Source organism: Salvelinus alpinus, chromosome 13, assembly GCF_045679555.1.
Source record: "Salvelinus alpinus chromosome 13, SLU_Salpinus.1, whole genome shotgun sequence".
Lineage (NCBI taxonomy): Eukaryota > Metazoa > Chordata > Actinopteri > Salmoniformes > Salmonidae > Salvelinus > Salvelinus alpinus.
Genome location: NC_092098.1, coordinates 45031061 through 45054445, shown reverse-complemented (window position 1 = coordinate 45054445; position 23385 = coordinate 45031061). Strand labels below are relative to the sequence as shown.

General features: G+C 45.0%; 1 protein-coding gene across 5 annotated transcripts in view; it reads right to left on the bottom strand.

Moving 5' to 3' along the window:
• Positions 1-23385, bottom strand: part of LOC139537770 (gamma-aminobutyric acid receptor subunit gamma-2) — a 63298-nt gene that overhangs the window by 15314 nt on the left and 24599 nt on the right. For all 5 annotated transcript variants that reach the window (XM_071339523.1, XM_071339525.1, XM_071339526.1 and 2 more), the window contains exons 6-7: positions 22680-22817; positions 738-890 (exon numbers count right to left, since the gene is read on the bottom strand). In XM_071339523.1, the coding sequence (XP_071195624.1) occupies positions 738-890; positions 22680-22817 (291 nt within the window). The remainder of the gene's footprint in view (positions 1-737; positions 891-22679; positions 22818-23385) is intronic.

Below are 23385 nucleotides of genomic sequence, written 5' to 3'. Positions count from 1 at the left end.
TATGGACACCTGCAATAGATAAAAGAACAAGTTAACCTCTCACAGTAATAGGGTATAACATTGCTTCTAAAGGTGAAACGCCTCTTCTCTGATTGGAAGTGGACGTCCGTGTTCTGGATTGATTTACACTCAGCAATGCTTCTAATGGTCCTGGTGAGGGCTTGTGTTCAGGTTTGAGAAGCTTGGAGAAGCAAGGAGCTGACTAAAGAATATGTAACTATAAATTTGTAAGTCGCTCTGGATAAGAGCGTCTGCTAAATGACTTAAATGTAAATGTAAGAGGACATACTCTGAAGTCGTCCGCCCTTCGGAGACAAGAACGGGTTCAAAAGTTCACACATTCTGCAAAAAAAGTCCCCCTTTTTGCCTTAAGCAAAGTTGGCCACCTGTATTTTCACACTGAGGCTGCATCTCCCCTGCTGTGTTGCATAATGAATGTCTAATTAAGATATGTATAAAAACAGATGTGCCCGTCTGGGCTCATATCATCCAGAAGGACTAGTTACTGAAGCCTCTCTGGGTCGCTGAGGGGTGGTCCTGACCACAACAAGTCCTGTGTTATGAGAAGCACTGCTAGTGAACTTCACTGATAGTGCTGCAACGTGTGTTTGTGTCGAGGCTAGGTGGGTGTGAACCCGAAGAGGTTATTAAATACCCTATCTTTTATTCTGTTGATTTTTCTTGAATTAATCTGAAATCTATGAATTATGAAGTCGATTTTCCTTGCTTGTTGTTACCTAAGGATGTTCTAGCAGGCACAGCATCCTTGTTGATCCAGAAGGAGACCCAGGAGAGAACAACGATGAGAGTGCAGGGGATGTAGGTCTGAATGGTGAAGTAACCCATCCTTCTGCTCAAGTCGAAGAAGACTGTCAGCACAACGTAATCTCCTACGAGAGAGGGAAGATGAGAAAAACACTGAATCACCATGTTATGGAAATGACTGAATATAATATGCAGGAAGGCAATGCAGTCAACACAATTTAATCCCCATAGAGAAAGACAATAAGCATACATGTCAGAAAATGAAAAGTGACTATGCATAGATGATGACAACAGAGAATACAGACAATGAATAAACAGTTGACAGAGTTAGGTAAAGATATACTGGAAATCTGATTTGGAAATCTGATTTGCATATAACATCACAGGGTTAAATAGAGATTCTACAAACTACTAGGTGTAGAATCCCCTCTCGACCCCTGACCTATCCAGATGTTAGACTGTTATACAGGGTGGTCATCCCTGCTTCCGACAACTTCTGCTATGAAGTTACTAAGTTGGAAACAGTGCCAGCAGCTCACCCTACCTGTGTAGGTTTATAGAGAGCTCAACGCTGACCTGTACACTAATTGATTAACACCACAATGTAAGCTGTGTCAGAAACTCTCCTGCCCCCGACTATAGTTATCGTGCTTGTAAGCCTGGGGGGCATCAAGAGTACTCTCCTAGCCTTTTTCTGCTCTGCGAGTGGGGCCGCACTGCTTTTCAGCGGGGACGAGAACAGCTGGCTTTGTTATTAAAGCACCAAGCAATTTGGCAACCCGATAATTTACTTCCCTTACAAAAAAGAAACGTTGTCTGCCATTTCTGCAAATCACCAACATCTGTGTGTGCACACAGCAGGGTTACGCGATCAATCTCAGGTTACACCTCTCCTCACCTCCACACTGATGAGAGAGAGAGAGAGAGACACAGAGAGAGAGAGACAGAGAGAGAGAGAGACACACAGAGAGAGACACACAGAGAGAGAGATACACAGAGAGAGAGACACAGAGAGAGAGAGACACAGAGAGAGACAGAGAGAGAGAGAGACACACAGAGAGAGAGAAACACAGAGAGAGAGACACACAGAGAGAGAGAAACACAGAGAGAGAGACACACAGAGAGAGAGAAAGAGAGAGAGACACACAGAGAGAGAGAAACACAGAGAGAGAGACACACAGAGAGAGAGACACACAGAGAGAGAGACAGAGAGAGAGAGAGACACACAGAGAGAGAGACACACAGAGAGAGAGAGAGAAACACAGAGAGAGAGACACAGAGAGAGAGAGACAGAGAGAGAGAGAGACACACAGAGAGAGAGAAACACAGAGAGAGAGACACACAGAGAGTGAGACACACAGAGAGTGAGATACACAGAGAGTGAGACACACAGAGAGTGAGACACACAGAGAGAGAGAGAGAAACACAGAGAGAGAGACACAGAGAGAGAGAGACAGAGAGAGAGAGAGACACACAGAGAGAAAACCATTGCCGCTGACATCTCCGTGTGAGTTTTCTGCTGATGAGGCAGTTGGTAGGAGGAGAGAGATATGTGAAGAATATTCTCACAGGTCTGTGGTCCACTATTTGTTTTTATTAACATTACATTAATATAGCTATTGAGGTTGGTCAGCAGTGGCACAGCCACATTGCATTACCCTCCACAATAATAATGATGGGCTTATTAGGCAAATATTATCTTAATGTAAGACACCCAGCTGTACAACAGCACAGATCTGGCAGAGTGCTTCCTACTGTCATGTCTTGGACTTGGGGTGAGGATATCGACAACCTCCTCCATTATGGATCAAGACTAATGTATCAGTATCAATGCAATAATGCCTTACTGTTATCCTGAAACACTCGACTCGCTTGTTCAAATGTTTAACCCCATTATCTCTCACCAAGGCAAACTGTATTATTCCTTTGTTCGACAACACAAGAGATGGAGCAAACACATGAATATCAGGTCAATTGGATGGAGATACGATAGCTACATACAGTGCTTTCGGAAAGTATTCAGACCGCTTGACTTCTTCCACATTTTGTTAGGTAACAGCCTTAATTAAAAATGTATTAAATTGTTTTTTCCCCCTGATCAATCTACACACAATACCCCATAATGCACCTTGGAAGCAATTACAGCCTTGAGTCTTCTTGGGTATGACGCTACAATCTCGGCACACCTGTAATTGGGGAGTTTCTCCATTCTTTGCAGATCCTCTCAAGCTCTGTCAGGTTGGATGGGGATCGGGTTCAAGTTCGGGCTCTGGCTGGGCCACTCAAGGACATTCAGACACTTGTCCCCAAGCCACTCCTGCGTCGTCTTGGCTGTGTGCTTAGGGTCATTGTCCTGTTGGAAGGTGAACCTTCACCCCAGTCTGAAGTCTTGAGCGCTCTGGAGCAGGTTTTCATCAAGGATCTCTCCATACTTTACTCTGTTCATCTTTGCCTCAATCCTGACTAGTCTCCCAGTCCCTGCCGCTGAAAAACATCTTCACAGCATGATGCTGCCACCACAATGCTTCACTGTAGGGATGGTGCCAGGTTTCCTCCAGACGTGACACTTGGCATTCAGGCCAAATAGTTCAATCTTGCTTTCATCAAACCAGAAAATCTTGTTTCTCATGGTCTGAAAGTCTTTAGGTGCTTTTTGGCAAACTCCAAGCAGGCTGTCACGTGCCTTTTACTGAGGAGTGGCTTCCGTCTGGCCACTCTACCATAATGGCCTGATTGGTGGAGTACTGCCGAGATGGTTGTCCTTCTGGAAGGTTCTCCCATCTCCACAGAGGAACTCTAGAGCTCTGTCAGAGTGACCATCGGGCTCTTGGTCACCTCCCTGATCAAGGCCCTTAGCGCCCGATTGCTCAGTTTGGCCGGGCGGCCAGCTCTAGGAAGAGTCTTGGTGGTTCCAAACTTCTTCCATTTAAGAATGATGGAGGCCACTGTGTTCTTGGAGTCCTTCAATGCTGCAGAAAATGTCTGGGTACCCTTCCCTAGATCTGTGCCTCGACACAATCCTGTCCCGGAGCTCTACAGAGAGTTCCTTCAACCTCATGGCTTGGTTTTTGCTCTGACATGCACTGTCAACTGTGGAACCTTATATAGACAGCTGTGTGCCTTTCCAAATCATGTTCAATCAATTGAATATACCACAGGTGGACTCCAATCAAGTTGTAGAAACATCTCAAGGATGATCAATGGAAACAGGATGCACCTGAGATCAATTTCGAGTCTCATAGCAAAGGGTCTGAATACTTTATTTTTAATACATTCGCTTTGTCATTATAGGGTATTGTCTGTAGATTGCTGAGATGTATAATAAAAATAATTAAAACAATTGGAATAAGGCTTAAGCATAACAAAATGTGGGAAAAGTCAAGGGGTCTGAATACTTTCCTAAGGGCCCTGAATAACTGGTTATCCCCACATGAGTGCAGTATGATAAACAAAGAGCATAGGCTGTAGCTTTGATAGACACAACTCAATCAATTTCCGCTGGGGCTACGCACAGCACGACATGGCAGCAGTGACACATCACACATTATCATGGTCCACGAGTCACCATTCCTGGCTCTGCTGTTATCATAATATCATGGCCCACTAGTCCCCTTCCTGGCTCTACTATTATCACATTATCATGGCCCACCAGTCCCATTCCTGGCTCTACTATTATCACATTATCATGGCCCACCAGTCCCCTTCCTGGCTCTACTGTTATCACATTATCATGGCCCACCAGTCCCCTTCCTGGCTCTACTATTATTACATTATCATGGCCCACCAGTCCCCTTCCTGGCTCTACTATTATCACATTATCATGGCCCACCAGTCCCCTTCCTGGCTCTACTATTATCACATTATCATGGCCCACCAGTCCCCTTCCTGGCTCTACTATTATCACATTATCATGGCCCACCAGTCCCCTTCCTGGCTCTACTATTATCACATTATCATGGCCCACCAGTCCCCTTCCTGGCTCTACTATTATCACATTATCATGGCCCACCAGTCCCATTCCTGGCTCTACTATTATCACATTATCATGGCCCACCAGTCACCATTCCTGGCTCTACTATTATCACATTATCATGGCCCACCAGTCCCCTTCCTGGCTCTACTATTATCACATTATCATGGCCCACCAGTCCCATTCCTGGCTCTACTATTATCACATTATCATGGCCCACCAGTCACCATTCCAGGCTCTACTATTATCACATTATCATGGCCCACCAGTCCCCTTCCTGGCTCTACTATTATCACATTATCATGGCCAACCAGTCACCATTCCTGGTTCTGCTATTATCACATTATCATGGCCAACCAGTCACCATTCCAGGCTCTACTATTATCACATTATCATGGCCAACCAGTCACCATTCCAGGCTCTACTATTATCACATTATCATGGCCAACCAGTCACCATCACAGGCTCTGCTATTATCACATTATCATGGCCAACCAGTCACCATTCCTGGTTCTGCTATTATCACATTATCATGGCCAACCAGTCACCATTCCTGGCTCTACTATTATCACATTATCATGGCCAACCAGTCACCATTCCAGGCTCTACTATTATCACATTATCATGGCCAACCAGTCACCATTCCTGGCTCTACTATTATCACATTATCATGGCCAACCAGTCACCATTCCTGGTTCTGCTATTATCACATTATCATGGCCAACCAGTCACCATTCCTGGCTCTGCTATTATCACATTATCATGGCCAACCAGTCACCATTCCTGGTTCTGCTATTATCACATTATCATGGCCAACCAGTCACCATTCCTGGTTCTGCTATTATCACATTATCATGGCCAACCAGTCACCATTCCAGGCTCTGCTATTATCACATTATCATGGCCCACCAGTCACCATTCCTGGTTCTGATCTTTTCTCTTCTGTGTATTCAGAAATATACAAACAAAAAATATCCCTCCCAAATGATTTAGTGAAATGTAATATCGGGTCCTTGGCATGTACTGCATACGTCTCCCTGTCTCTCTCTCCTTCCCCAGAATCTACAGAGCTTCAGTGGGTGAAGTAGTCGGCTTGTCCCAACGGATTTCTCTGTGCGCTTCAGGACATCAAAGGGCCCTGCTTGCTTCTCCCTAATGAGAGGCCAGCGCATGTGTGCGCACACACACACACCTCAAAGCTCCTCTCTCTTCCAGGAGATCTCATCTGTCAACCCACAAGATAATGGAACACATGACGTAGGTGTAGAAAGTCCTGCTTTAATCATCACACTGTGTGAATGCATGAAACAACGCTTCCTTCTCACAACCAGGCAACTCCTTAGTGGGGCCTATACCTAATATATCTATACATTTACTTTACTTCTCTTTGACATGAGGAAATACAAAGCTCTTATCCAGGAACATTAAAGATGGTTGGAAATGGGCTCAATGGGTTTGGTTGGGTCATACCAATGAATATGGACCCTTTTCTCTATTCAGGTTGAGACAGATCTTGGATTCAATTAGTCTATCTGGGTTGAAATATTTCTCCCTCTATCTAAACAGACATAATGTTTGACTAAAACAGAATCATTTCAACTGGTGCGCTATTGGTGTGAGATGTTCTGCTGTGTTCTGATGTTTTCTGAAAAGCTGAACATTTTTGAATTCTGTGACAAATCCACCACTTAGACTAAACAACGACTCAAAATCGAACTCATTGTTTATATTGAGGTATTGTTTTGTGTATTTTTATTAATATAGCTGCATATTTTCCTGAAGCAGAGAATTTAGTAAGAAACCTCACAAATGTAATATTCTCCTGTAAAGAGTTATGGAACGCAATAATAACTTGGCAGGGAAGATCATTCATCAGAGCACACTGTTAAAACCTCTGGGACCGCTGGATAGAATTATGCACATAACACATGCCTCACTCTGCCCATGCTCCTACCATTCCAGATCCCACTGCAACAAGACTACAGTGGTAAATAAGCAGTTCCATTTTCCATTTTTAGATGATTTTTGTTTTCTTTGGATGGACGGAGGAAATGCTGAAACATCACTCCCAGTAATGTTGGTGGCTGCATATTGCCAGAGGCGACTGCTTTCATGAGAAGAGATATGGTAATCCCAGGTTGGGTTTCAGATCAGGAGAAGAGCTGCTGCCACAGGAGAATCTCTCTCTCATCCCCTGGGATTGAGACAGACATCTGTAAACTGGCATGATGGAGACAAACAGGCTGGGACCTGCGGCACATGCTGGCCGTCCTATGGTCATAGGCATCTGCTGACAGGATGGCAGAGAAGACGTTATGCACAACCACAGAGCAGTCTATAAGAAGGGATGGTAAGCACTATCACTGTGGGGCCAGCTATAAGAGGGGGTGGTGAGCACTATCACTGTGGGACCAGCTATAAGAGGGGGTGGTGAGCACTATCACTGTGGGGCCAGCTATAAGAGGGGGTGGTGAGCACTATCACTGTGGGACCAGCTATAAGAGGGGGTGGTGAGCACTATCACTGTTGGGCTAGCTATAAGAGGGGGTGGTGAGCACTATCACTGTTGGGCCAGCTATAAGAGGGGGTGGTGAGCTTTATCACTGTGGGACCAGCTATAAGAGGGGGTGGTGAGCACTATCACTGTGGGGCCAGCTATAAGAGGGGGTGGTGAGCACTATCACTGTTGGGCCAGCTATAAGAGGGGGTGGTGAGCACTATCACTGTGGGGCCAGCTATAAGAGGGGGTAGTGAGCACTATCACTGTGGGGCCAGCTATAAGAGGGGGTGGTGAGCACTATCACTGTGGGGCCAGCTATAAGAGGGGGTGGTGAGCACTATCACTGTTGGGCCAGCTATAAGAGGGGGTGGTGAGCACTATCACTGTTGGGACCATCTATAAGAGGGGGTAGTGAGCACTATCACTGTGGGGCCAGCTATAAGAGGGGGTGGTGAGCACTATCACTGTTGGGCCAGCTATAAGAGGGGGTGGTGAGCACTATCACTGTTGGGCCAGCCATAATAGGGGGTGGTGAGCACTATCACTGTTGGGCCAGCTATAAGAAGGGGTGGTGAGCACTATCACTGTTGGGCCAGCTATAAGAGGGGGTGGTGAGCACTATCACTGTTGGGCCAGCTATAAGAGGGGGTGGTGAGCACTATCACTGTGGGGCCAGCTATAATAGGGGGTGGTGAGCATTATCACTATGGGACCAGCTATAAGAGGGGGTGGTGAGCACTATCACTTTGGGACCAGCTATAAGATGGGGTGGTGAGCACTATCACTGTGGGACCAGCTATAAGATCGGGTGGTGAGCACTATCACTGTTGGGCCAGCTATAAGAGGGGGTGGTGAGCACTATCACTGTGGGACCAGCTATAAGAGGGGGTGGTGAGCACTATCACTGTGGGGCCAGCTAAAAGAGGGGGTGGTGAGCACTATCACTGTGGGACCAGCTATAAGAGGGGGTGGTGAGCACTATCACTGTGAGACCAGCTATAAGAGGGGGTGGTGAGCACTATCACTGTGGGACCAGCTATAAGAGGGGGTGGTGAGCACTATCACTGTTGGGCCAGCTATAAGAGGGGGTGGTGAGCACTATCACTGTGGGACCAGCTATAAGAGGGGGTGGTGAGCACTATCACTGTGGGACCAGCTATAAGAGGGGGTGGTGAGCACTATCACTGTGGGACCAGCTATAAGAGGGGGTGGTGAGCACTATCACTGTGGGGCCAGCTATAAGAGGGGGTGGTGAGCACTATCACTGTGAGACCATCTATAAGAGGGGGTGGAGAGCACTATCACTGTGGGACCAGCTATAAGAGGGGGTGGTGAGCACTATCACTGTGGGACCAGCTATAAGAGGGGGTGGTGAGCACTATCACTGTGGGACCAGCTATAAGAGGGGGTGGTGAGCACTATCACTGTCAGACCAGCTATAAGAGGGGGTGGTGAGAACTATCACTGTGAGACCAGCTATAAGAGGGGGTGGTGAGCACTATCACTGTGGGACCAGCTATAAGAGGGGGTGGTGAGCACTATCACTGTGGGACCAGCTATAAGAGGGGGTGGTGAGCACTATCACTGTCAGACCAGCTATAAGAGGGGGTGGTGAGAACTATCACTGTGAGACCAGCTATAAGAGGGGGTGGTGAGCACTATCACTGTGAGACCAGCTATAAGAGGGGGTGGTGAGCACTATCACTGTGGGACCAGCTATAAGAGGGGGTGGTGAGCACTATCACTGTGGGACCAGCTATAAGAGGGGGTGGTGAGCACTATCACTGTGGGACCAGCTATAAGAGGGGGTGGTGAGCACTATCACTGTGGGACCAGCTATAAGAGGGGGTGGTGAGCACTATCACTGTGGGACCATCTATAAGAGGGGGTGGTGAGCACTATCACTGTGGGACCAGCTATAAGAGGGGGTGGTGAGCACTATCACTGTGGGACCAGCTATAAGAGGGGGTGGTGAGAACTATCACTGTGGGACCAGCTATAAGAGGGGGTGGTGAGCACTATCACTGTTGGGCCAGCTATAAGGGGGGGTGGTGAGCACTATCACTGTGGGACCAGCTATAAGAGGGGGTGGGTTTCCCAACCTGGTCTCAGGTCTGAACATACTGTAACAGGGATCATCAACAACATTCAGACGCGGGCCGATTTGTTCTTGAGCGGTTGGTCGGGGGCCAGAACATAATTACAAATCATTTGTACAAAGCAAATTGACCGCAAGAAGCCTAAACAGATGTAATGTTTGACTAAAACGGAATCATTTCAAACCTTGCTTACATTTATATACTACCACATGTCTCTCTAATATCCGTGGGAATACTTGGGAACAGATTTCTTCAATTAAAATCACTTGGAGCCAAAATTCACCCAACTTATTGTGGGAAGCTTGTGGAAGGCTACCTGAAACTTTTGACCCAAGTTAAACAATTTAAAGGCAACGCTACCAAATACTAATTGAGTGTATGTAAACTTCTGATCCAATGGGAATGTGATGAAAGGAATAAAAGCTGAAATAAATCATTCTCTCTACTATTATTCTGACATTTCACATTCTTAAAATAAAGTGATCATCCTAACTGACCTAAGACAGGGCATTTTTTCTAGGACTACATGTCAGGAATTGTGAAAACTGAGTTTAAACGTATTTGGCTAAGGTGAATGTAAACCTCTGACTTCAACTGTATATAAACTCAGCAAAAAAATAAACATCCCTTTTTCAGGACCCTGTCTTTCAAAGATAATTCATAAATATCCAAATAACGTCACAGATCTTCATTGTAAAGGGTTTAAACACTGTTTCCCATGCTTGTTCAATGAACCATAAACAATTAATGAACATGCACCTGTGGAACGGTTGTTAAGACACTAACAGCTTACAGACGGTAGGCAATTAAGGTCACAGTTATTAAAACTTAGGACACTAAAGAGGCCTTTCTACTGGCATCTTTCTCGTGGTGTCAGTAGAAAGGCCTCTTGTGGAAGACAGCCAGTGGGTGATATTTCGACAGTGCAAAATATTAAAACGCAAATTGGCACAGTAGATTATTTTAGAATACGGCAGGTTGGGATTACATCATGTTTACACACAGTTTACTGTAGACCTGAATAAAGGATCTCCCCATTCTCATGTATTTAATTTTTTTGTTGTTGTTATATTGTAGTTTTGATGTTCACATCAACACAGCAAATGTAATTTGAATTCAGTGACATTCAGTCTCCCTCTACAGTTACGTTCCAGGTTACTAAAAAAATGTGGCCACACTCTTAGAATAAGAAGGTGCTATCTAGAACCTAAAAGGGTTCTTTGGCTGTCCCATAGGAAAACCCTTTGAAGAAGCCTTTTTGGTTCTGGGTAGAACCCTTTTGGGATCCATGTTGAACCCAAAAGGGTTCTACCTTGACCAGAAAAACGTTTTAACTGGAACCAAAAAGGGTTATCTTATTTGAACAGCTGAAGAACCCTTTAGGAGGGTACAGTATTTCTTATTCATATCCTGAGAGATGAAATTCACACCTCTTACGTAATCACCCAGATCAGAATTGTTTTACTCCTAGTCCAGTCCCCATATCTAATATATTTATTTCCTTATCTTCCTCTGCTCGCTACCCATTTGAACTGGTTTAGGGAGAGACTAATTCTCCTCACAGAACAACAAGAGTGCTGATGAGCAAACTCTAATCCCGGATGTGCTGGGAAAAATATGATAATCTAAAATTCAAAAAGACAAGATCTAATTAGTGAAGGCAAGCCAATGCTGTGGTTGGCGGCAGCAAGGAGATGCACCATTACTGTAGCCCAGAGGTATGCAGCACGCAGTGCATTAGGGTAGGCTTTCAATTAAAACACAAGGCAGGGGTCAGTTCAATCATACTCATACTGTACTGGACATGCATAGGCAGGCAGGCAGACAGACAGACAGGCAGACGGACGGACGGACGGACGGACGGACGGACGGACGGACGGACGGACGGACGGACGGACGGACGGACGGACGGACGGACGGACGGACGGACGGACGGACGGACAGACAGACAGACAGACAGACAGACAGACAGACAGACAGACAGACAGACAGACAGACAGACAGACAGACAGACAGACAGACAGACAGACAGACAGACAGACAGACAGACAGAGAGCGATGTGTGCTAGAGAGAATGGTCGGGTTGTCATAGCAATCTTTTCTCTAGGCAGGGATCCATTTTACTTGCAAAGTAATAAGCTCAAGAGTGATTTTGTGAGGGGTTACTACAAACTGAGAATATTTCACATTTAATGTGGACACGAGAAAGGTGCAAAATTGCTTACACGAAAGCAAAGATGTAGCAGCGGCCTTATATCACAGAGATTCATGGATAGTGCCCGATTTACCATGTGTGAAAGCAAGGTGATCGTCTTATCGCCTGCAGTGATCTGACATCTAATGTAAAGTCACAGAAATATGATAACTAGCTCAGGTTTCCATGAAGAGATTACACACTATAACACCTTCTGTTGTAGTAAACAATAAACTATTATCAGAAACTACTGTAACCAGCGAGCAACAAGTCTCCTCTCTCCTCCTCGTTTCCTTGGTTATTAGCTTGGAGACGGTCCAGTACAGTCAGTCCAATTGTGGCTGAGAGCAGTAATGGCTGGAGAAGTGAGCCACGATACCCATTTACTATTCACTGTGCTCTCAGGGAAGACTTTACATGGCTGGATAATTTGATCATGATCTCCACGACTCTCCTCTCCTCCCACCTACTGCTCCTCAGAGTGGCGTTGAGTCTGCACTGCTTCCTGCAGCTCAAAACTCAATGCCCGATACTGGGCTAGCTGCTGTGCTGTCTCTGTTGGGAGTGGACGGAAGGCTATTAACTGATATTAAAGTGTGTGCTGGCTGAGCTGGTCTAGCCCCCTGACGGCCCCCAGTGCAGCCCTCCCAGCCCTCTCAGCTCAGATAATGATATGCCAGGATGTGTCAGCGTGACGGCCTTCCCTTGCCGGGTGCACCAGCAGACACTGGGGAGCCGGCCAACCGGCAGCTCCCTGACAGCCCAGCCTGTTTATACACTATACCTCACTTCGCTGCCTCCATCCTGTGCCAAGAAATAACAACTGTCAAGCAGCCTTACAATGTCCCACACTCACAAATGGGTTGATTTCATTTCTGCTCAATGTATTCCTGTGTCCTAGTTTATTTATCTGACGCGCACCGAGGCAGGATGCTATGGTTACACTCCATCAAATGAGGGAGAGAATAAGTGGAAAGTCTTAGCAAATTCAAATCCCTGTTTAGAATTCCAACCGTTACTGTGATTGTACAGTAGGGCTTCATGTTCTCTGGCTCCGGTTTAGGAGCTGTTGTGAGACTTTGGGATGCTGGGATGTTGTGGTCTATTTTCATCTCTCTTTTTCTGTTTATCCTGCCATCTATTTGCCTGTTTCTCTCTATCCCACATCTCCCTGTTTCACTCCCTGTTTCTCTCTCTCCCACATCTCCCTGTTTCACTCCCTGTTTCTCTCTCCCCGCCTCTCCCCCGGTTTCTCTCTATCCCACATCTCCCTGTTTCACTCCGTTTCTCTCTACCCCCCCTCCCTCTGTTTCTATCTATCCCCCTCTCCCCCGGTTTCTCTCTATCCCACATCTCCCTGTTTCACTACATGTTTCTCTCTATCCCCCTCTCCCCCGGTTTCTCTCTATCCCACATCTCCCTGTTTCACTACATGTTTCTCTCTACCCCCCTCTCCCTCTGTTTCTCTCTATCCACCTCTCCCCCGGTTTCTTTCTATCTCCCTATCTGGTGCCCACAAGAGCTCTTAATATGCAGGTGGTAGTCAATGGGGAGGAAAAGAAACAGTTATTTTCCCAAAGCAATATATTTTCTTTGGCTCATCAGCAGCATCTGTGTCCAGGTGATAATTACGGACTTACTAGTCTGTCTCAGGCTGGATGGTGATGGAGAAAAAACAGGTTGTTGGAATTTTAACTCAGCACAAGGTGTTGGTATTTTAACTCAGCACCGTGGATTGGTATTTTAACTCAGCACAGGGGATTGGTATTTTAACTCAGCACAGGGGATTGGTATTTTAACTCAGCACAGGGTGTTGGTATTTTAACTCAGCACAGGGGATTGGTATTTTAACTCAGCACAGGGGATTGGTATTTCAACTCAGCACAGGGGATTGGTATTTCAACTCAGCACGGTGGATTGGTATTTTAACTCAGCACAGGGGATTTGTATTTTAACTCAGCACAGGGGATTGGTATTTTAACTCAACACAGGGGATTGGTATTTTAACTCAACACAGGGGATTGGTATTTCAACTCAGCACAGAGGATTGGTATTTTAACTCAGCACAGGGGATTTGTATTTTAACTCAGCACAGGGGATTGGTATTTTAACTCAGCACAGGGTGTTGGTATTTTAACTCAGCACAGGGGATTGGTATTTTAACTCAACACAGTGGATTGGTATTTTAACTCAACACAGTGGATTGGTATTTTAACTCAACACATGGGATTGGTATTTTAACTCAACACAGGGTGTTGGTATTTTAACTCAGCACAGGGGATTGTGCCTGACTCACAGCCTCCATTCCCACCTCTCTGCTCTGCTCATCACTGGCATGACCCAGGAGGAAGTCATGGGTTCAGAGACCAGTTCCTACTATGGGAACACAGCCGCACCACCGTGGTAAATTGATTATATACCGTGTGTAGCCTTTCTAACCCTTTTCACACAAACTGAGAGGTACGTAGAGATCAGATAAAAAGCACTTGATAAATGTGATAAACGCATTATTACTGAATCACAGTTTTTATCTGGACAGGCGAACACCAAATAGTGTAGAATCTACAAGTCTACTCACTTGTGTTACACATTGAATATCTGTAAGCAGCAATAAAAGACCGTATGAACATTGTTCAGTTTTTCTATTCTACTTCGTTCAATCCACTTTCTATTACAGCATATTGGATGACTGTCATTCATATTCCATTCACCCAGCTCAATCTGCCCTGTGAATGTATCTTCTTGGTGATCTTCTAAAACAGTCCATCTCTCCTGAATCTGCTACTTCTATCGAACCTGTTGCAAGACTTTTACCAAGGTGTCCCTGGGATGATTCCCAAACCTCCCGCCACACAGTCACTACTTTGCCACCAAGGTGTCCCTGGGATGATTCCCAAACCTCCTGCCATACAGTCACTACTTTGCCACCAAGGTGTCCCTGGGATGATTCCCAAACCTCCCGCCACACAGTCACTACTTTGCCACCAAGGTGTGCCTGGGATGATTCCCAAACCTCCCACCACACAGTCACTACTTTGCCACCAAGGTGTCCCTGGGATGATTCCCAAACCTCCCGCCACACAGTCACTACTTTGCCACCAAGGTGTCCCTGGGATGATTCCCAAACCTCCCGCCACACAGTCACTACTTTGCCACCAAGGTGTCCCAGGGATGATTCCCAAACCTCCTGCCATACAGTCACTACTTTGCCACCAAGGTGTCCCTGGGATGATTCCCAAACCTCCCGCCACACAGTCACTACTTTGCCACCAATGTGTCCCTGGGATGATTCCCAAACCTCTCGCCACACAGTCACTACTTTGCCACCAAGGTGTCCCTGGGATGATTCCCAAACCTCCCGCCACACAGTCACTACTTTGCCACCAAGGTGTCCCTGGGATGATTCCCAAACCTCTCGCCACACAGTCACTACTTTGCCACCAATGTGTCCCTGGGATGATTCCCAAACCTCTCGCCACACAGTCACTACTTTGCCACCAAGGTGTCCCTGGGATGATTCCCAAACCTCCCGCCACACAGTCACTACTTTGCCACCAAGGTGCCCCTGGGATGATTCCCAAACCTCCCGCCACACAGTCACTACTTTGCCACCAAGGTGCCCCTGGGATGATTCCCAAACCTCCCGCCACACAGTCACTACTTTGCCACCAATGTGTCCCTGGGATGATTCCCAAACCTCTCGCCACAGTCACTACTTTGCCACCAGGGTGTCCCTGGGATGATTCCCAAACCTCCTGCCACACAGTCACTACTTTGCCATCAAGGTGTCCCTGGGATGATTCCCAAACCTCTCGCCACACAGTCACTACTTTGCCACCAGGGTGTCCCTGGGATGATTCCCAAACCTCCTGCCACACAGTCACTACTTTGCCACCAAGGTGTCCCTGGGATGATTCCCAAACCTCCCGCCACACAGCCACTACTTTGCCACAGTGTTTGTCTCTTCAACCTAAGTGGATTGCCTCAGAAAATATCCTGTGTTGGTATTAGAGTACAGTACAACTAACGCACGCTGATGGAACCAAAGCCTTCCGTCCATCCATCTATTAGGAGCTTGTATAGAGGATGTCCAGCAATAATATAACAACAAAAAAACATCCAAGAATTCTGAGATTAAGAAGATAAACCCCATAATACACCGCTATAAGACCCCCCATTCATTAGAGTTGAATGAATGTAGACCATATAAAAGGGAATTTGCTGGAGATAAATTGGTCAGTGCTCAGTGTAATGTCACTACTGTACCCCTAGGACGGGTCAACCAGCTGTGGTTGGTTTTCATTGTTTATTTGCTGGCCCCCATGTGCAGGACTGAAGGGCTACAGAGAGCACAATGACACACCGCTGTGTGAGGATGGTGGGCTGGCGGGTCAGTGGGCTGGTGGCGCGTGTCCTGAGTGCTGTGCTAGTCCCTCACCCCGGCCACTTCCTGTCATCCACAATGCCTCCAGACTTCCCCTGTCAATGGCTCATCTGTGGGTAGGCCGCTGATGTATCCGAGGCTTTCTCCACTGCAGCTAAATCACACAGACAAGAGAGCTGCACGCCACAGCAGCTAGAAGGTCCTTCTAAGAATAGCACTCGCCCCAAAAACACAAAACACAAATAAATTAAAAATTAACCATCAGTTACTCTGCTTAAAATCAATACTATGACTCATCTTAAAGAGAGAGTGGAAATGTGGAAAATGGAAATTGAAACATGGAGAATGAAACATGGAGAATGCAATTGACTCTTTTTACGCTTGAGACGATAGCCCTAAACCGTGCTCTGTTTAAACAATGCTTTTACAATTAATTTATTCTGTTCATGCGCTCAGAAGGAAACTAATGAATGTGGGGAGGTCTTTTGCAATAATGCTGATGATTAACTCAAATGCCCACAAACTAAGGTCTGTGTTTGGCGGGAACAAATCACATGGAATAAAAAACATAGTCCGACTCACAACTAACTATCAGACCCGTGTGAAGGAAATGTTACTTTGTGAAGAAAAAGTATTTGGCGTCATAAACAATCCTTGGTCCCTGCTTGTGCCTGGTAAAAGTGTCTATAACCAGTCTATAAGGGAACTAACGGGACTGCCCCCGAGAGAACTCCTGACAGACGTTCACTATGGGGTATCAAGTATGTTAGAACCTCCCCAGTTAACTGATAATAAACTATTATTAATTTAAGATTGACTTTGAGTGTCCCTGTGTAGAATATCCACAACACCCTCAAGTAATTTGCTTTCGCCATCTTAGTATCCGTCTCTCTCTTTCTCTCTCCCACTCTCCTTCTCCCTCCCTCATGTTCTCACTCATGTTTTCACTCTCTCACACCCACCTCTCTGGTGTGTTTCTCACTCTCAGACTGCTTGCCCTTAAGAAACTGAGAAGGTAGTATCTTGGTTTAAGCTAGTATCTTGGTTTGTCAGCAGCAGCGGGCAGCAGCAGGGAGCTGGATCAGGACACTGAGGAGGACATAGGGCTCAGCAGGTAGACGTGTGGCCCTTGAGGGGCATTGATGTGGTGCGACACAATGAAGGACTAAGCTTGTTGACGTTGCCAGAGGAGGAACACCAAATCAAAGCAGACACAGCCTCCTTATAAGGCAAACAACCACAGCGGAGGAGCAGGTGGTGTTGTCTTTAAATTCTCTCTTTTTGTGCTTTTGGCCAAACTTGAAATATAACTCAAGCTATGTGCTCTGAGGGCAAGTAGTCAACATTTTCCATATCAGCACGGATGAAACGGTAGTTAAAATACAGAGGGCAATGGCATGATCCCTCCTCCGCCCCCTCGGAATACATTTTCACCAGATGGTGTGTTTCAGAATCTTAAACCGAGGCAAGCCCCACAATGCACCATTACAATAGCGGCTCCACTTTCCCTTGTCATGTAACAGAACAGCTGTTTGTTTATCTAACCTTTGAGTCAAAAGAACAGAAAGAACGTGATTTAGTCCTGCATCTATTGCAAGTTAAAGGAATCTAACTGTAGTCTACTATCTCCAATCAATGTAATTCCTTCTCAGTTGTATACACAGTGAGTGTTATTCCAAGACCTTGTGTTGTATCTTCCCTGTTTCACTGACTGACTTCAGAGCTGGTGTTATCCCTGGGATCAGAAGCTACTGTGTGACTATGAAAGACAACAGCTGTCGGAGCAGCCGCTCACGGCAGACAGATAGAGTGCTGCTTTGTAAACTGCCTCCTAAAATAAACAGACCATTTCATTCTGTCTCTGATTGGGTTCCAGGAGGAGAAGTTCAAGTTTGATGAAATAGCTATGAAGATGAAGTGTGCCAGGTTTCATCAGTTCAGAAAGACACAGATTGTGTGACTCCATTCAGTTTATCTTCTCCATACACAGCTTTACACTTTCAACAGGTCAGCTTACATTTCACTATCTACAATTGCAATAATTTACATGATAAATTGACTACTTAAAATAGTAACTCAAACATAACCCCTTGGTCAGGGCTATATGCTGAAAGGAGTTGGTTATGTTGTCATCCGAGAATGTATGTACATCTTCCACATTACTAGTTCAGATCATTACATGGAGTTTTTTAAAGAATATGCTATCTGTAACCATCATGTCTGCCATCTGTAACCTAGCCATCATACCTGTAATGCTATCTGTAACCATCATGCCTGTAATGCTATCTGTAACCATCATGCCTGCCATCTGTAACCTAACCATCATACCTGTAATGCTATCTGTAACCATCATGTCTGCCATCTGTAACCTAGCCATCATACATGTAATGCTATCTGTAACCATCATGCCTTCCATCTATAACCTAGCCATCATACGTGTAATGCTATCTGTAACCATCATGTCTGCCATCTGTAACCTAGCAATCATACCTGTAATGCTATCTGTAACCATCATGTCTGCCATTTGTAACCTAGCCATCATACGTATAATGCTATCTGTAACCATCATGCCTACCATCTGTAACCTAGCAATCATACCTGTAATGCTATCTGTAACCATCATGTCTGCCATTTGTAACCTAGCCATCATACGTATAATGCTATCTGTAACCATCATGCCTACCATCTGTAACCTAGCCATCATACCTGTAATGCTATCTGTAACCATCATGCCTGTAATGCTATCTGTAACCATCATGTCTGCCATCTGTAACCTAACCATCATACCTGTAATGCTATCTGTAACCATCATGTCTGCCATCTGTAACCTAGCCATCATACGTGTAATGCTATCTGTAACCATCATGCCTGCCATCTGTAACCTAGCCATCATACATGTAATGCTATCTGTAACCATCATGCCTACCATCTGTAACCTAGCCATCATACGTGTAATGCTATCTGTAACCATCATGTCTGCCATTTGTAACCTAGCCATCATACGTATAATGCTATCTGTAACCATCATGCCTGCCATCTGTAACCTAGCCATCATATGTGTAATGCTATCTGTAACCATCATGTCTGCCATCTGTAACCTAGCCATCATACCTGTAATGCTATCTGTAATCATCATGCCTGCCATCTGTAACCTAGCCATCATACGTGTAATGCTATCTGTAACCATCATGCCTTCCATCTATAACCTAGACATCATACGTGTAATGCTATCTGTAACCATCATGCATTCCATCTATAACCTAGCCATCATACGTGCAATGCTATCTGTAACCATCATGTCTCCCATCTGTAACCTAGCCATCATATGTGTAATGCTATCTGTAACCATCATGCCTGCCATCTGTAACCTAGCCATCATACATGTAATGCTATCTGTAACCATCATGCCTACCATCTGTAACCTAGCCATCATACGTGTAATGCTATCTGTAACCATCATGTCTGCCATTTGTAACCTAGCCATCATACGTATAATGCTATCTGTAACCATCATGCCTGCCATCTGTAACCTAGCCATCATATGTGTAATGCTATCTGTAACCATCATGTCTGCCATCTGTAACCTAGCCATCATACCTGTAATGCTATCTGTAATCATCATGCCTGCCATCTGTAACCTAGCCATCATACGTGTAATGCTATCTGTAACCATCATGCCTACCATCTGTAACCTAGCCATCATACATGTAATGCTATCTGTAACCATCATGCCTACCATCTGTAACCTAGCCATCATACGTGTAATGCTATCTGTAACCATCATGTCTGCCATTTGTAACCTAGCCATCATACGTATAATGCTATCTGTAACCATCATGCCTGCCATCTGTAAAATTGCCATCATATGTGTAATGCTATCTGTAACCATCATGTCTGCCATCTGTAACCTAGCCATCATACCTGTAATGCTATCTGTAATCATCATGCCTGCCATCTGTAACCTAGCCATCATACGTGTAATGCTATCTGTAACCATCATGCCTTCCATCTATAACCTAGACATCATACGTGTAATGCTATCTGTAACCATCATGCATTCCATCTATAACCTAGCCATCATACGTGCAATGCTATCTGTAACCATCATGTCTCCCATCTGTAACCTAGCCATCATACGTGTAATGCTATCTGTAACCATCATGCCTGCCATCTGTAACCTAGCCATCATACATGTAATGCTATCTGTAACCATCATGCCTACCATCTGTAACCTAGCCATCATACGTGTAATGCTATCTGTAACCATCATGTCTGCCATTAGTAACCTAGCCATCATACGTATAATGCTATCTGTAACCATCATGCCTGCCATCTGTAACCTAGCCATCATACCTGTAATGCTATCTGTAATCATCATGCCTGCCATCTGTAACCTAGCCATCATACGTGTAATGCTATCTGTAACCATCATGCCTACCATCTGTAACCTAGCCATCATACATGTAATGCTATCTGTAACCATCATGTCTGCCATCTGTAACCTAGCCATCATACGTATAATGCTATCTGTAACCATCATGTCTGCCATCTGTAACCTAGCCATCATACCTGTAATGCTATCTGTAATCATCATGCCTGCCATCTGTAACCTAGCCATCATACGTGTAATGCTATCTGTAACCATCATGCCTACCATCTGTAACCTAGCCATCATACATGTAATGCTATCTGTAACCATCATGTCTGCCATCTGTAACCTAGCCATCATACATGTAATGCTATCTGTAACCATCATGCCTGCCATCTGTAACCTAGCCATCATACCTGTAATGATATCTGTAACCATCATGTCTGCCATCTGTAACCTAGCCATCATACGTGTAATGCTATCTGTAACCATCATGTCTGCCATCTGTAACCTAGCCATCATACGTGTAATGCTATCTGTAACCATCATGTCTGCCATCTGTAACCTAGCCATCATACGTGTAATACTATCTGTAACCATCATGTCTGCCATCTGTAACCTAGCCATCATACGTGTAATGCTATCTGTAACCATCATGCCTACCATCTGTAACCTAGCCATCATACCTGTAATGCTATCTGTAACCATCATGCATGCCATCTGTAACCTAGCCATCATACCTGTAATGCTATCTGTAACCATCATGTCTGCCATCTCTAACCTAGCCATCATACGTGTAATGCTATCTGTAACCATCATGTCTGTCATCTGTAACCTAGCCATCATACTTGTAATGCTATCTGTAAACATCATGCCTACCATCTGTAACCTAGCCATCATACCTGTAATGCTATCTGGAACCATCATGCCTGTAATGCTATCTGTAACCATCATGCCTGCCATCTGTAACCTAGCCATCATACCTGTAATGCTATCTGGAACCATCATGCCTGCCATCTGTAACCTAGCCATCATACGTGTAATGCTATCTGTAACCATCATGTCTGCCATCTCTAACCTAGCCATCATACGTGTAATGCTATCTGTAACCATCATGTCTGTCATCTGTAACCTAGCCATCATACTTGTAATGCTATCTGTAACCATCATGCCTACCATCTGTAACCTAGCCATCATACCTGTAATGCTATCTGTAACCATCATGCCTTGCATCTGTAACCTAGCCATCATACCTGTAATGCTATCTGGAACCATCATGCCTGTAATGCTATCTGTAACCATCATGTCTGCCACCTGTAACCTAGCCATCATACCTGTAATGCTATCTGTAACCATCATGTCTGCCACCTGTAACCTAGCCATCATACCTGTAATGCTATCTGTAACCATCATGTCTGCCACCTGTAACCTAGCCATCATACCTAGTCATCAAAGCAATGATCAAAAGGATTTGTAATAATAGATGCATGGTACATTATGTTTCTTTCAGGACAACAACATCGCCTTCACAATATAATTGCTCTACTAAAGCATATCTGATAGAATCATTTCTGTTTCTTTAGGCCAGGGGGATTGTCTTAAACTGATGGAATGTAGCCAACAAAGATCCATTCTGCGCGATCAATATCCATTTAAGCGAATAACCTAAATAAAAGTAGTATCTTTTTAAGATCTTTCTTAATTTGCACGCTCTCCCTCCAGAAGCCAAAAAGACTCTTGCCACATTTATGACAATGGGAACTGATAATGTTTCCTCTGGTTAGCACTTCTTCTGTAACTGCCAGTTAGGGGAAATAACTGCTTAAATGGCAGTATATCTTCTTGACTGATTAAACACTGTGATTTATATGTTGGCCTTTAGTTTTACATACATTATTTTCCCCTAGAGGAGACTTCAGCCACTTCCCTTGCAAACCCAGATGTGTTAATGACCTTATATTGTGTGCAGGCCAAAGATAAAGCTCCCTGTCAGGCTGTAGGCCAGAGAATATCACAGTGACTTCCCAACAAATTCATGCATTTCCATACAAGGCTCCTGACACACCACCACACATTATAAACATTCAACTCCGAACAGCCTCTGGTACTAGCTCCACTGCAGAGCCATTTTCCTCAGGAGACAAATTCATTTCCTGCTTTGGAATCCAACCAAAAATGTGTGCATGCATAATGCATATGTTTTCCTCTGTTATGTATTAGGCACATAGTCTTTTAATTCACCAGGGTGTGTGCAAGTGCCAGAAAGCAGAAGGGGGGTTATGGAAAAGGGGGAGGGGCCTCCTTGAGTAAACCACATTCAGAATAGGGAAGCTCAGAGAGAGAGAGACAAAGACAGAGAAACAGAGAAAAAGAGAGAGAAAGAAAAAGAAAGACTTACCTGACACAGTCCTGACGATCTCGCTGGTGTTCCTCAGGCCAACGAAGGAGAACTGGTAGAGCCTCCAGGAGCGGATATCTCCCACCTCCACGGAGCTCCTCTTCCACTTGTATACTATCTCCTCTCTGGGGTAGCCATCTGCACAGAGGGAGGGTGGAGAGACAGTTAGCTCGGGAAATGACTACCTGTGGTGGTCTATGACTGAATCCATCTAATATTAAAACGTGTTAAACAGGTGATGTGTAACGCTATGTACATCTGTTCCACTCCAATGGTAATTAGGTTTAGGGTGACTTTAATGTGGACATAACCAATATTCAGGAACATTGTAAGGAGCAATCCTAAATAGTGACTGGACACTAATAAAGTCTGATAACGACTGACCTTCAGTCAAGTCTCTGTTGATTTTTGTGCAGAGAAGAACACTACCATATACAGGCCTACATCACACTAAATGGGGTGGTTTAATGCACATTAGCTTTCCCAAGTGCAAGCTGTAATGGGCTTCTTAGTTGAATAGCCCACAGATATCCTGCAACAGATATCCTGTAACAGATATCCTGCAACAGATATCCTGCAACAGATATCCTGCAACAGATATCCTGCCACATATCCTGTAACAGATATCCTGCAACAGATATCCTGCCACATATATCCTGCCACAGATATCCTGCAACAGATATCCTGTAACAGATATCCTGCCACA